Source organism: Enhydra lutris, unplaced genomic scaffold, assembly GCF_002288905.1.
Source record: "Enhydra lutris kenyoni isolate GAN:26980312 unplaced genomic scaffold, ASM228890v2 scaffoldscaffold16, whole genome shotgun sequence".
NCBI lineage: Eukaryota > Metazoa > Chordata > Mammalia > Carnivora > Mustelidae > Enhydra > Enhydra lutris.
Window position 1 is genome coordinate 6543747 of NW_019154100.1, and position 15730 is coordinate 6559476.

The window sequence follows — 15730 nt, forward strand, 5'->3', positions numbered from 1 at the left end:
AGATCCTGTTTATGAAGATCTATTAAGTGAAAATAGGAAAATGATCACTAATGAGAAGATAGATGCCTACAATGAAGCTGCAGTCAGTATTTTGAATAGTAGCACCAGAAACTCTAAATCAAATGTTAAGATGTTTAGTGTTTCCAAATTAATTGCTCAAGAAACCATCATGGAATCATTGGATGGCTTACATCTCCCTGAATCAAGCAGAGAAACTGTAAGAATTCTTGTATCTGTCAGAAAATCGAGACTGTGATAGCTAATCGGTTATAGCTATACATCACTATAATATGGTAACAAATAATTTATTTTATTGCAATCTTAATTACTTCTAGTTATTCTGTCTAAACATATATCTACACATAATTTTGCTCTCCATTACCTCGCTGAATATATTAGTGAGAGTTTTAGTAAAAAGGGGAAGTAGTTATGCAAGGGAGGAAATGAAGCTTCATTTATTGAGTGTTAGTCACTCTTAATATACCTTATCTCCTAAGAAGCTTATAAGTTCTCAGCACGCTCATGTTTAAAAACTATTACTTTATGTTCTCTTTGCCTTAAACCTTGAATTTATAAGATTAAGCTTCTATGAAGAGCACATTTTAAAAATATGTAGAATCATTTTTATTATTTCCTTATAATTCTTAAACCCTAAGTATTATCCAAAGTACATAGTAGTTACTGAACAAATCCAGATTGACGGATCGAAGGGGATTTTAGGTTAAATAAGAAAGAGAACAGCATAATTGTAAATTTTCACACAAAGTACAACAGATATTATTTAGTTACTGTTTTCTTATAAAGCAGAATCTTTTCTGAGGATCACATAACCCTGAGTATTCAATAAAAGGCAATGATTCTGTTCCTGTCTTACAGAAAAATGTGTTTTTGCATATACAGCCGCTGGGTTCTCCGTATACTTTAAAGGGGTTTTGTGGACCCCCTGGAACTGATTAAGAACCTTAGGTTGGAGTTTGTAGGCTAGTATCTTCAAGAGTACCAGGTATAGAACTTCCTGAAGTCACAGGGCTAAAAGAATGAGTTTTCTAAATAGTTGAGTCTTTTTGAATGCTTAGGCTTAAAACATATAATTATTTTAAGTTCCAAAATTGCCTAAACTATAAAATTTTTATGAAACTAGATTTGACTGAACTTCAACTTGGCAGAATATTGGCAGCTTGTCTAGAAGATTTTTATTATAATGATACCACATTGAAGATTCCACATTTTATTTAACGTTAGAAATCTTAAAACATTAGCATCCTAAGTGTTCCATAAACTGTAAACCAAATGAAAAGCAAATTACAAATATTGTTAGCTAGGAATAAGTGATTCTTTTGGTGCCAGTAATTTTATATCTTTTTTTTACATCTAAAGGCTGGGACTGTATCTTAAGTATCCTGGTATCTTCCATATTAAAAGTCTGCTAATTAAAATTCTTTGGACTTTGATATCTGTCAGTATTTTTTTCACTGAAGGTCATGGTCCATTAACCGCCAAGAAATGGCTGTTTCTTTTTTTTAAAAGAATAGAATAGGAAAATGTCAGTATGCATTCCAAATAGTAAGGAGAGGTATTATTTCTTATATATGTGTTCTGGGTCACATTATAAAATGAATCTTCATTTTGGATCCTAGTCCAAGAAGTTAGAAAAACCCTAAACTGGCTATTATAGCTTGAAGGAATACCATTATTAGCATGAGTGTTTGGGAAATGGTAGCAAAAAGTACAAAGGCATTTTGGTTTCAGTGCTGAAAAGTCAGTAGTATTCACAAGAGAAAATCTAATGTGAGATATATTACTGACAAGATAATAACCAAATAACTTGATTTGTTCACAGAGTGCAATGATTCTTATGAACGTATATTGCAATAAGATTTTGAAGCCTGTAGATGGTTCCTGTTGTCAACCTCGGCCTCCTCTTACTCTCATACAGAAGCTAGCTGCTTGTTTTTTCACTTTATCTATTATCGGATATTTAATTTTTTATATAATCCATCGTAATGCTCACCGGAAGAATAAGCCATGTACTGATTTGGAAAGTGGAGAGGAAAAGAAAAATATTATCAATACCCCTGTGTCTCCGTTAGAAATACTTTTACAGTCTTTCTGCAAACTTGGCCTGATAATGGCTTACTTCTATATGTGTGACCGTGCAAATCTATTTATGAAGGAAAACAAATTTTATACCCATTCAACTTTCTTTATTCCAATTATCTACATCCTGGTTTTGGGAGTATTTTACAATGAAAATACTAAGGAGGTAAGAGTCATTTTCTTTTTAGCTAATGTTATCCTTTTTATCTCACTATAAACTCCGAATTAAATAAATAGTATCACTTATCATGCCAGAATATTCTAGCATGTATATAGAAGACAAAGGGATAATGTAGTTGTAGTTTGCCTGGTGGACTCTTGACAGTTGCATTTTTGAAACAGTTCGGAGAAAGTTCAAAAACTCCCAAGAAGATTGTTGAAAAGTCGGTAAATAATGATCTGTGAAAAAGATGTCATAACTTAGTGTTATTTTGCCTGTTTGGGGATGGAGAAAGTGGAGGTGCTCCCAATTTTATAATGGTCTGCAAACATGAGATACTGTTATGAAAAAAATGTAACTGAAAAATATAATTAGCATGGGGCACCTGGGTGGCTCAGTTGGTTAAGCGACTGCCTTCGGCTCAGGTCATGATCCTGGAGTCTTGGGATCGAGTCCCGCATCGGGCTCCCTGCTTGGCGGGGAGTCTGCTTCTCCCTCTGACCCTCCCCCTTCTCATACTCTCTCTCTCAAATAAATAAATAAAATCTTAAAAAAAAAATATATATATATATAATTAGCAAAGGCCTATATGCACATTTTATATTTACATATTTATACAGTCAGATATGTACACGCACAAATTCAAATGTACATAATAATGTGGGCACTGCTTACAATATTCTGAATTTCCTATTTAGAATTACTGTAATTGCTTAGAGTATTAGTGCAACTTCTTTATAAGGCATGATTTATTTGAATTAATAAACTCTATAGTAAGAAATAACTCTCATACGAGGATGACTAATCAGTTTTTTCATCTCCAGTGAGAATATCGTTGGGAAAATAAACTATACCAATAGACCCTTTTTTCACAATAAAGTATAAGAGAACTATAAGGTCTTTTCTAGCTGAAACTCTAAGATTTTCTTAAAATTATAAAATGCCATTTTACAGCTTTACAAACTTATCTGTCATAGTATAAATGTAATCTTAATATAAAACCTTGAGTAGCAACTTAAATATTTAAACTCTCTTTTAGTTTATATTAAGTTGCAAATTCATATTTTATGAAATTTTCAAATTTCGTATTTTAAATAGTTTTATTATATCTTTTATCAAATCAAATGCCAGTCTTTAATTGTTTTTCCCCCCAAGGTTCTTTTGACAGGTTCTTTATATCCTGTAAGAAAAATTTACTTAATAATAGCTTCATAATGAATTTTAAAACAGATTTTGGTTCTTTTCCACAGACTAAAGTGTTAAATAGAGAACAAACAGATGAATGGAAAGGCTGGATGCAACTTGTGATTCTGATTTACCATATCTCTGGAGCAAGTACAGTAAGTATTTTGAATTTACTTACAGAAGACATGGGAAACGGTGGGACTGTACTGTTTCTTTCAGGGCATCACCTGTTTTGTGTTTTATATTCTCCATTATTTAGAGACCTGTTTTATTTCCCCCCCCCAACCTTTATGCTTTCCCATTCTTCTCCTACCACCTCTTTGAGAAGGTATAGTTTTAAGGCAATAATTTATTTGTAATACTTGGCCTTGATCTTAATTTAGTAGAAACAGCTGATAACCTAAAGACATTATTTCATGCCACCCTGTTGGGCAGCTCATTTTAACTTAGGAAGAAACTGTATAGATGCAAAGGATTCCAAATAGACAAGTTACAATCAGAAGAAATCAAGTTAGATGTTTATATCTATATTCTACCCTTACTTGCATTTTAGGAAGTTTGGCCAACTGTTTTTACTCCTTTAAAGTTTAAAAACCTTAGAACCCTTTGCCCCAGTATTCAAAGAACTCAGGTCCTAATGGACTACCATTGCACCATTGATGTGCCCTGCTGTCTGAGTATCACCTCCTCCATGAGCCGGAGGACCTTTTCTTTGCTCACCTAGTGCCTTCTGTACCTGAACAAGATCATTTTTCCTTCTCCCTAGGTGTCTTAAAAGACAGGTTTCTCATGGTCTCGGAATACCTCGGATTTGTCAGGGGTAGAAAAAATGTATTTCGAGTTGTAACATTCCAGCCACATTGCAGTTAAAATAAGCTTTTGAGGGTGAGCCCTGCTATCTAATAACCACTTTTCACACAAGTCTTATAGTGACAACACCAAACTAATTTCTGTAAAATGGGTTTTGAAAATTTGAGAAACTCTTTCATAATTAGAGAACTACCAAACTGTTTTTTATTGCTTACATAAGCACACAACTGTAAATAGTATTTGAATCAATGATAGATTGAGGTAAGAGGGGGAGTGTTGTCTAGACAGAAATATTTTGAAATTTCCATAGCAGCAGTTATGAAGGTAAATAGTACTGAGGATATTTTCTCTAAAAATTTTTCTCTAACAGATATCTCTAACAATTTGAAAGTAATATTATTCTTCATCGAGTCTTTTCATCATTTTCAAAAATTGTCAGTGATTTTATGGATGGTTTGTTTGAAGGGCAGAAGGTAAAAGAATGAAGTATAATTTATACTGAAATTGTATGGCTCTGATAAGTGTATTTGTGGCAGCAGTGAAATTCCCGTGACACAGCGGCTGAGGGGGACCTGTGTGTTCACGTGGTTACAGAAGATCCCAGACAGTAGAAGAGATGTGAGGATAGTAAGATTTAGTGTATAAGCCCAGTTCAGAATTTGCAGGATATATCTGTCAAATTCTCTTAAAAGTAAGTAGAGATGAATATTGAATCCTAGAAATATCTGACATATGAATAAAGATTAGATTAATTGGAGAGGGAAAAAAGGCTTTGTTTTAAGAAAATGCCACTTAGAGACATAATTAATTGCTGACATATTAAAGGGTGATACTCCTATTTAAAAAAATCAGATAGAAAGAATTAATGGCAGATTAAGTTCCTCAATTCAGTGATTCCAGAAAGAATTTGGATCATAAAAAGATGAAGGCAATTTGGCATTCTGTTATAATCATTTGCCAAGCTAGCATTCTAATTCTAATATAGCTTAGACTACATCCCAATATATTCTAAACTACAGTTTTTAAAAATTCCTGTTCTGGAAGGACATACTTTTCATTAACAGACCATTTGTTATGGTTAATTAACATATTCCTGTTCTTTTATATAATAGGATTTTGTGGTTAAAAATTACCTGTATCTACATCGGCAAAGCATTATTAGCATGGGTTATAATGTATTTTGGGGACTTGATTCTTGGATATTTGAGGGATTACCCTCATTAAAAACTCTTCTTAACTGCCACAGTTATTTTAATTAGCTAATCTTAATGTTTTTATTTTGAGTAAAATATGTCAAACTTTAGCTGTGCCATGTTTTTATACTAAAATAGAAACCATAAAAAATTACAGAGCATTATTAAAATAATCCAGATGGTCTGGCAGATTGCAGTTGTTGGTATAAACATCCCTTTAAGACATAATTTATAGGAAATATGGATAAAATACTGTGAATTTAATATGGAGAGTACAGCAAGTTGGGTTTATACAGTAGAAGATTTTGTGTTCCACTGTGGGTTTTTTTCCTTTGAGAGTTTATAAGTAACTTTCATGAAGGAATCTGAATAAAAGATCTTGAAGAAAAATTTGTGGGACTAGAAAAAGAATAGAATCAAAAGCTAGTCTAGCTATTCATTATAATGCCATTGGAATTCCAAATATATTTTAATACTAAAATTTTGTTGTAATACTTGACTCCTAAAAGATAAAAAGAAAAATAATTTGGATTAAAGGAGAATACAGAGGAATGACAACTAAGTGCAATGTGTGATCCTTGATTCAAGATTGCTAAAAAAAATTTTTTTTAAACCACAAAGGATGCTACTGGGACAATCAGATATTTGAATGCAGATTGTACAATAGATGCTGCTATATTCATATTAAATCTTGGTTATGATAATGATAATATGGTCATTTAAGAAACTATTCTTTCTTCTTAAAAGATACTTGCTAAAATGTTAAAGGATAATGTCATATAGTCTACAACATTCTTTAAAATGGGTCAGCATGGTAGATGGGTACCCATTGTACTGTTCATACAGTTTTTCTGTTGTCTGAAAATATGTTAAAATAAAAACTTGAGAGAAGTAGTATGTGAAATTTGTAATAATTCGACATTGGCAAGTACTTGGTAGATTATTGTGATGGTGTTTAATTTAAATGAATAGCATTTACTGTTTTAAATGTAATAACCAAGTCTCGACTCTGTAGGCCCAGCCCCAGTCCTGAAGGGATTTCAAAGCATGTTTTATGGACAGTGGTTAAAGTAACTGGGAATAGTTAGCCTAGGTTGGACAGATGTTTTCAGATACTTACAGAACAATCAGATAAATGATTGACTGTGTACAAATGGCTCTAGAGCTAGACTCTCCATTATGGAAACTACTAGCCACATGTGGCTATTGAGCCCTTGAAGTATAGTTGGTTGGAATTGAGATGTTCTGTGAACGTGAAAAGATATATCAATTAAGTATGATTCATTGTGATAAATGCATGCTAAGTTTAAAAACTTTGTGTAAACAATATGAAATTTCTTACTACATGCTTATTACATATTGAAAAGATAATATTTTAAAAATATTTAAATACATTGTATTTTTAAAATTAGTTTTATTTGATTTTTTTAGTTTTTTAAATATTCTGGTAACCATATTAAAAAGGTACTATGTGGCTCGCATTTTATCTCAGTTGCATAGCACTGTCCTACAGAGCTGAAGTTGGTAGCTTTTATGCAGTTAGATTTCAGCTTTTCTTGAAAAGGAACTTTATGGTAGTAAATGATCAGCTGAAAATGGAATGGATTGCCTTGGGAATTTGTATGTTTTCTGCTATTAAAAAGTGTTCAAGGGGGCGCCTTCGTGGCTCAGTTGGTTAAGTATCCAACTCTTGATTTTGGTCATGATCTCAGGGTTGTGAGATCAAGCCTCGTGTAGGGCTCCACGCTACGTTATGGAACCTGCTAATCCCTCTGCTCCATCCTTCCCTACCTTCTTAAAAAAAAAAAAAAAAAAAAAAAGAAGAAGAAGAAGAAAAGAAAAGAAAATAGTTCAGATACTTGAAGGGAATATTTTAGAGTACTTTCAAAAATAAGGTAATAGGTTTAGATTTGAGGTTATTTTAAGATGACATTTGTACTTTCATCATCACTCTGATTCTAGTATGTTACTCCTTCACTGAAAAATTTCTGATTTAATGATGAGATTAGACATTTAAAAAGAACTAATGATAAAGGGCAATAAATAAAAACTATGTTTGGTATAGAGACTGTGAGTGCTTTAAGAACGCCACGGAAGGAACAATGACTTTCATCTGAGAGTAAAGATAGGGAATTTTGGGGGCACCTGGATGGCTCAGTGGGTTAAAGCCTCTGCCTTCAGCTCGGGTCATGATCTCAGGGTCCTGGGATTGAGCCCCGCATTGGGCTCTCTGATCAGCGGGGAGCCTGCTTCCCCCTCTCTCTCTGCCTGCCTCTCTGCCTACTTGTGATCACTCTCTCTGTCAAATAAATAAATAAAATCTTAAAAAAAAAAAAAAAAGATAGGGAATTTTGAACAGGGCTCTAAAGAAGAATGGGATTTGAGTAAATAGGATAAAAATAAAAACAGGATTTGAATAAGCAAAATGTGGTCACAAGAACATTCCAGGGTAGAAGAAAGAGATAAACAAAGGAAAGGTGACAGGGAGACACAAGAAGGGCCAGTATGGGAGACAGAGAATCTTAAGAATTTGGCTAGAATGTAGGCGGTAGTGAAGAATTGATGACCTAGTCTAAATTCAGGGATTTTTGCCTTCTCAAGAAAGAAAAAAGATGCGTTCAAGGGTGCATTCAAGGATATATGTAAAAGATACATATATTCAGGGACTTGTAAAATCTATCTAGGTGTCTACTTAGTTATTTTTTCCTACAAAGTATCACTTGGGGAAGACACAGTAGCTGGAAGTGGCCATAAGCAGTGTCAGTGCTGGATGGTTACAGAGGTGATCAGATGAATCTATAAAATGGAAGCCAAAACATCTTTATGTGAACTAAGGGATTATCCCTGAAAGAATGATCTTACAATTGCAATGGTTGGTTGTCACTAAATAAGGCTTTTAAAGATCATTTTAAAAAACAGAGTACTGGTTTGTATTGTGGCGATCATGAATATCCACATAAAGGACCAATGGCTGATGAACAGGGTGAACCACAGTGTTCGAGAGCTATGAGAGTTAGGACTTATGAATCAGATGATATTGTCAGTGGTTCCCATAAAATATAGATCAGAGATGTGTTACATTTCATTTAACTTTACAAATGGAGCTAGGATACTCTGAAAAACCATCATAAATGACTCTAAGGGCCTTGGTCATGGTGAAACATTGATGTGGGAGTGTAAAATAAAATCGATTGATAAGTTAAAGGTGGGAGGAAAATATTTCTAAATTATGTTTGCATATGTTTTTAATATAAATTTTTTGCTAAATATTATATATTGTGAGTAGTTATATGACAATTTACAAATCTAAAGTCTGTGTATTTGAGGGGGCCGAAAATGTGGGACTTCTGTTTTGTTTTTTTATCTTATTGGGAAAATGGGAAATCTATAGTTACCTTGTATTCAGTGTATCTGGTGATTAATAATTATGGATACCATATATTTAATTCCAAGTGGAGGAAATGTACAGAGTGTTTCACGTTTATTAACTCTTGCATTCCTCATAAGAACCTTGTTTTGCGGTTTTAAAAACTCACTTAAAGTCTCATAGCTAGTAAGTGGTGAAATCAGAATTTGAATGAGGTCTGATTCCAAAGTCTACATTTTTTTTTAACTCTTGCTATGTTGCGTAAGTTTTAAAAATAAATCTTTTCATTGAGCTCATGCCAACTGGTAACGGTGATCCATTGTCTTGATTAAATGTATTGGCTATGATAATTCAAAGTATAGTTATTTTTCCTATTTATTTTTCCTATTTATTCTTGTCAACAGTTTTTGCCTGTGTACATGCACATCCGGGTCCTGGTTGCTGCATACCTCTTTCAGACAGGGTACGGGCATTTCTCATACTTTTGGATCAAAGGAGACTTTGGGATTTATAGAGTCTGTCAGGTAGGAATGTATTCAGCTCTTTTTCTTTCATTTTGGCATGAAAATATAAATATGGTCATTATAAGGGCACGACTAATTTGAATTTATGAAATTACACTTTAAAGTTGTGTTATTTCTGTGTTCTGTGGTTAATAATTTGAGATAAATAATTTATTACTGAGGGAAGGGAAAATGTAATTTAGATGAGTGCCTAATAAAGGCACTAGTACACAAGGGACAACATTGCTAATTCGGTTCAGTTTTGTAGAAATGTACAGCTACCTGGGATTATTATAATATGTTTTCTTTTTGAAGAGGATTAATATTTATTATGTTTCTACCTTGTGCTGGGCACTGTCTGAATATTATTTCATTTACCCCACATTACAACCCAGAGTTGTGGTTTTCGTGTTTACAGAAAGGACACTGAGGCTCAGAGAAGCTAAATAATTTGCCTATGGTCACATAGTAATGGTACAGCTCTAATATCAATCTGCTCAGATCCTGTGTTCTTTGAATGACATCACACTGTCTGAAATAACTGTTACAGGGGTCCCAAAGCCACTTTTTAATTTGAGTAATATTACTTTGTATCTATGACAACTCTCAATTTAATCCTAAGTGGGGTAAATCAACATCAAACAGAGATGAAACGGACACCCTTTTGTTGAGGTAATCTAATCTCTGCTTATAAACTGTAGCCCTAGGAAGGAGGCTTATGATTCTTCCCCAGCATTTAACAAGATGGCAGTTATAGCCAGAGGACAGCTCAGGCTGGTGCTTTGCTTGGATTTAGTTAATATAATGATGCATAAATATTTTATATTCAACTCTTTACAATGATTGTAGAACAAATGTAATTTTAAGGATTAGTAAAATATACTTGTACAGTTATTACTTTAGTCTTAAATAAATGTTTATACTCTGTCAGAGAGAATCTGTCTTTACTCTTCATGCATACCTGGAACGAAAACCATTCTCTTCTCCTTTTTAATAGGTCTTATTTCGTCTCAATTTCCTGGTCGTGGTGTTATGCATAGTGATGGATCGGCCTTATCAATTCTATTATTTCGTCCCCTTGGTCACTGTATGGTTCATGGTCATATATGTTACTTTAGCCCTATGGCCACAAATAATCCAAAAAAAAGCAAATGGTAAATATAATCTCTTAGTGTTAATAAATATTCTTTTAATGTACTGAATTTCTTTTTAGTTGTTAAAGGCTATTTTTTATTGAGACAGAATTTAAATTTATGTGTAGTGTTGACATTTGAAACTTTGTTCGTAAACAGTCTTTTTTAAAATGTTACAGCTAGCTAATTCAAGTGATATAACAGGGCAGATCAATAGTTTGCATGTATACTGTCTGTGTGTGTTCTTTTTTTTTTTTTAATCTAAAATTTTCAAAGTCATTTTACATATCAGCTAATGCAACAGTTTTCAAACCGTCTTATACAGAGCCAGAGTGAAGAGCACTAGAAGAGAGAAGAGCCAGCCAAATAGGGCTCCAGGCCCCTCCATCCTTCCCCAGTCTTTGGCAGCTCTGCTTTATTTGATTTTTTACCTATATCGGGAATTTTGGAGGAGCATTCATTTGCAAAAAGGCTTTTTGTGTTAGCTAGGTTTAAAGAGCACTGATATAATTTATCTTCTAGACCACCCTTAACACAGTTACTCTCAACCTGTTGTACATACAAGGAAACCTAAGTGCCCGGAAGGTCGTCACCTTCAAGCTCCTCATAGACAGTTACTGATGATGTTCACAGTGAGGTCGTGCGCATCTATCATAATGCTTCTTTCCCTCAAGATCATATCGTTGAAATAAAAGCTTCCCTCTTTTGGAAAAATTGAAAGTTGTTGTTTTTAATAATTTTTAACTTAACCAAAAAACTGTATATTAGAAATAGTTTCCACTGACTTCCATTATAATGTCAAATAATTTTTTCAGGTAAGATTTGAATTCCAGCCTTTCATCAAGCCCATGAATGTCTTTGAACAGCCTCTGTCACTGAACACCTCGATACAAACCTAGCGTATGAATCAAATGAAATCAATACATATGAACTGTGAACACATAACTTAAAATATGCATGTGTTAAAATACATCTTAAGGTTAAACCCTGATCCTTTAGGGAGTTCTTAAGCTCTCTCCTAGGAACTCTAATGTTTCAGCCATATTACCTAAGCTATATTCAACATGAATATTAGAATGATGTTGAACATATTGTTCCAAATTTTGTTGTGCCCTCGAATAATAAATAGGTATAATGGAACCCAGGAGGTATTTTCTGATGTGTTTACAGTGGATGAACAGGAGATACAGAGGGTGTCAGGCGTAGGTTGTGGCCTCTTCCTAGCAAGGAGGCTCCAGCTTTTCCTTCTGGCCCTTCTTATAATTTATACCACTTACATATAGTTTATGTATCCTGTGGGCAGCCTTCAGTGATTTTTAAGAACTATGCAGGGTGTTCATATGTTAACCAGAGACTCTTAATATGTTTTCTAATGTAAATTTATACCTTTTAGTAAATTAAGTATTTTCTCTCTTAGGAAATTGTTTCTGGCATTTTGGCTTACTGTTGAAACTAGCCTTCTTGCTGTTATGTATATGTTTTTTGGCATATTCTCAGGTTTGTACAGTCTTTTCAGTTTATATTTTGTTCTATTTTATTTTAAAGTTCAAGTCTATTAAAGTATGTGAGAAGAGTCAGAGCTTTTTTTGAGCTTCATTTTTTAATGACTGTAATAAAAGTGTCACTCTGTAGTTGACTACTCAGTGTAGTTCTTTTGAGACCTATCTACTTTTGTTACCACTGTTTTTGTTGTAAGAGCAATTTAAAGCTCTTCCTCTGGCAATTGTTCAGAATCCATTTTACTTGACTTTGATCAATCAGACGTTTATTGAACGCCTCTTATACGACACTACTCTAAGTGGAGATCAAAATTCTCCTGACAGAATTTGCAGCTTGGTTTGTGCATTATTCATTGCATCAGAGTGTTACTTGATTTTTCCATAACTGCATAGAGTAAAATTTGGGCCGTTAGCAAAACCAGCTTAAGAGCAAATGGGTTGGTATAGATGTAGTATGTTTAATTTAATAAAACTTTGGGTCATTTTCGCATCTCTGCTGTCTTATCCCCCTAGTATGATGGTTGAGGTTTTCTCAGCTACTTAAGCAAGATGGCCAGCTGCTACCTGCTGGTCAGTCCACCAGGCAAACAGATTATTTGGGCAGCATGATATTTATCATAAAATATTTTCATTTGAATGCCTATAGGTTATGACATATTCTGCAGTTGGCTCCCATCCCCAGCATTTCCTGTCTTGGGCTTCACTGTGTCAGGGGCAAATGCCACATGAGCATCACGTGTGTGAATGTGTGTGTGTGTGTGTGTGTGTGTGTGTCTGTGCGTGCGTATGTGATCTTATTAGCTGGTTTTTGTTGGTTTGTTTTGTAGGCTTTCATACTTTATTTTCATACTTAGAAATAAAGCATTTTTATTTCAGCCTGACCTCCAAGGTTTTTTACAGGAGATTTATAAAGTAATAAGGAAATGACAGCAAACGTATGAAGAAATAGCCAGGTAACTGCAACAGCTGCTTGACATTTACTCATTAAAATTCCAGACACTGAGGTGCATCTGAGGGAGAGAAGGGAAGGTGAACCAGGGGTTCAATAACGAGACTAAGAAGGTTTCCCCAGCTTTGGATCACTGGAAAAAAAGAGAAAAGTCATGGCCTGGTATAGCCCAGTGTCTTGCACAAAATGGGTGCTCACTAAATACTTGCCCATTGATCACATAAGAAACAAATTTTTAATCAGAAATAATATTTTAAATGATAAGTGTGTCACATATATCCGATCTATAAGACCATATATCTCTAACAGATACTATATATTTCTGTTTCATATTGATTTTATATTTTATATTTCTGTATTTCACATACATATCATATATATGATCTGTAAGTTCTTAATATTACAACTCTTGGTAAGAATCATCCTCCATTTTCTGAGGCATAGATTTTGATAGAACCTCTATGTAATAAGGTATAAGTATTTTAAATTCTTAAATGGTTAATGGAGAATTTAAAATAAGAAACTTCTATGGATTCAGCATTACCTAAAATACAATGCTGTTTTTTTTTTTTTTCTTTTAATAGCCTTTTTAAAAAACTGTTATGTTACATTTTTTAATGCTGTGGCATTAGGTCTAATAATGGAGCACTCCTTAATAGAGTTTGTTGCATTCTTTAGTCTGGAAATTGAGGTTTTTGTTCTCTGCTTTGAAAGACTTCATTAATGTGCAGGAATGCTCCCAAGACTTCTGCCCCTTCATTCCCAGATTTTCTAGGCTTGTCAGATTAGTAAGAGGGTACCATTCACTAAGTTGACCACAGTAAAATTGTAAACTTTGTTTCAAAGGCTAGTAATGGCATTTGGGTATGGCTGATTGAGTAAGGTGACTAATTCAGAGCATTCTTTTAACTCAAATGGTTAATTATAGATTATTAACATTTAGAGGGGAAAAAAGCCTATTTTAACCTTAACCATCATTCTCTAGGATATTGATATTATATTGGCTAAGGTCTTTTGTATTTTGGTGTTTTGATCAGTAAATATTAGCTGTTCGTATACTAGATTAAAAACCTTAAATGGAAGAATTTTCCAGTTACTAGCTTGCTTTTTTTTTTTATTTTGCAGTCTCAGTAGCCTTTCATGTGCAGTGAAAGTAAATTAACAAAAAGTTTTAAGTCATCTTTGTTAGCCTTTAGTAAAATAAACTTCTTTTCAAATGAAAGAGAATTTTTAAATTGTAAATGACTCTCATATAATCCTAACTTTAGAAAACTAATTTATAATCGATTTAGAAAATAAGTATTGACTCATACCATCTTAATCTGTGTTCTGGATTCCTTTTCCTAGGGTGCATTTGAGAAGATCTTTTCTCTTTGGCCATTGTCCAAGTGTTTTGAACTGAAAGGGAATGTATATGAATGGTGGTTCAGATGGAGGTTAGACCGTTACGTATGTATTTACCTTGTGATCTTTTGCCATTTCAAATTATACTTAAAAAAATTATTTGGAAAATTATTATTTTTTTTTTTTAGTTTTAGAATAAGGAAACATGTTGACTTGGCAAATTAAAGCAGCCCTGCTCTCCTGTCTCTTTTTATAGCAGAGAAAGTGTGTTCATGGGTGTGTATATCAGCAGGAAAATACTGTAAAAATGTTGTCTATAAAGGGGCCTTTGTTTGAGTCCTAATTTTGACTTATAAATGATCCCTCATAGGGGTGCCTGGCTGGCTCAGTTGGTGAAGTGATCTCCGGGTCATGAGTTGGAGCCCCACGTCAGGCATAGAGATCACTTAAATAAATACACTTAAAAAAAAAAATCCCTCATGTATATGCTTCAGCCATTCAACACAATATTTATTGAGCCCCGATATAAGCTCTAGATGTTGGTTTTGTGAGGAATATAGTAGAGAAAGAAGACATACCAGCAGGTTTCTAAGCCTTACAATCAGTTTTAAAACCCAAGATTACTACATACAATTAGGTGCTAAATTATGCAATGTGGATTTTGTGATAGAAACATGCAAAGAAGAGAGACCAGTGTCATAGGTGTTTCTGTGAATTTAATCTTAAAGGGAAGTGAAGATTCACTTGGCCAAGAAAATGTAAAACATCTAGCACAGCATTTGGAAAATAATGGACACTGAATAAATATTAATTACCTCTCCTCTCTCTTTCCCCTTCGTCTGCCATATTTCACTCATCCTTTTTTTCATTCAACAAATGTTTTCTTAATGCCTGTTCTGTGCCATTTCTGGTTTCTAATATGTGTGTACTTGCCAGTGTACTACAGGGCATTTCAAAACCACAGATGAGAAAAAGTTTTGCTAAAGGCTTGATATCAAATAATTTTAAATTCTCAACTTTATCACTGTACTATGATACGATAGTTTGCTTTACGACCTTGTTTAAAAAAAAAAAAAAAAGCTTTGGGGTGCCTGGGGGGCTCAGTCAGTTAAGCGTTGGACTCTTGGTTTTCTGCTCAGGTTATGATCTCGGGTCATGGGAGGGCTCCACCCTCAGCAGGGAGGCCGGGATGCCGCTGGGAGATTCTCTCCCTCTGCCCCTCCCACCACACCCGTGCGCATATGCGCCCCTCGAAAAATAACTAAATCCTAAAAAAAGAAGAAGAAGAAAAAGAAGCTTTATGGACTATCTAGCCCATCTTATTTTTTTTCCATTCTTGTGTATGTGTGCTCCTTCTTAAAAGCATGATCTTGGTGGTGGTAGTATTGATTTATTTGATTGAAAGGATCAACCTAAAATGTGTTTTATTTTGGGTTAGCATTTAAATTTTATCATACATCTCCATAATAGTTTTATTTATTGTTTTTGTT

General features: G+C 33.9%; 1 protein-coding gene across 1 annotated transcript in view; it reads left to right on the top strand.

Annotated features, from left to right (window-relative positions):
• Positions 1-15730, top strand: part of LOC111147385 (CAS1 domain containing 1) — a 56020-nt gene that overhangs the window by 30870 nt on the left and 9420 nt on the right. The window contains exons 8-14 of the mRNA XM_022503389.1: positions 3-217; positions 1841-2263; positions 3508-3597; positions 9217-9336; positions 10313-10469; positions 11866-11945; positions 14244-14345. Coding sequence (XP_022359097.1) covers positions 3-217; positions 1841-2263; positions 3508-3597; positions 9217-9336; positions 10313-10469; positions 11866-11945; positions 14244-14345 — 1187 coding nt within the window. The remainder of the gene's footprint in view (positions 1-2; positions 218-1840; positions 2264-3507; positions 3598-9216; positions 9337-10312; positions 10470-11865; positions 11946-14243; positions 14346-15730) is intronic.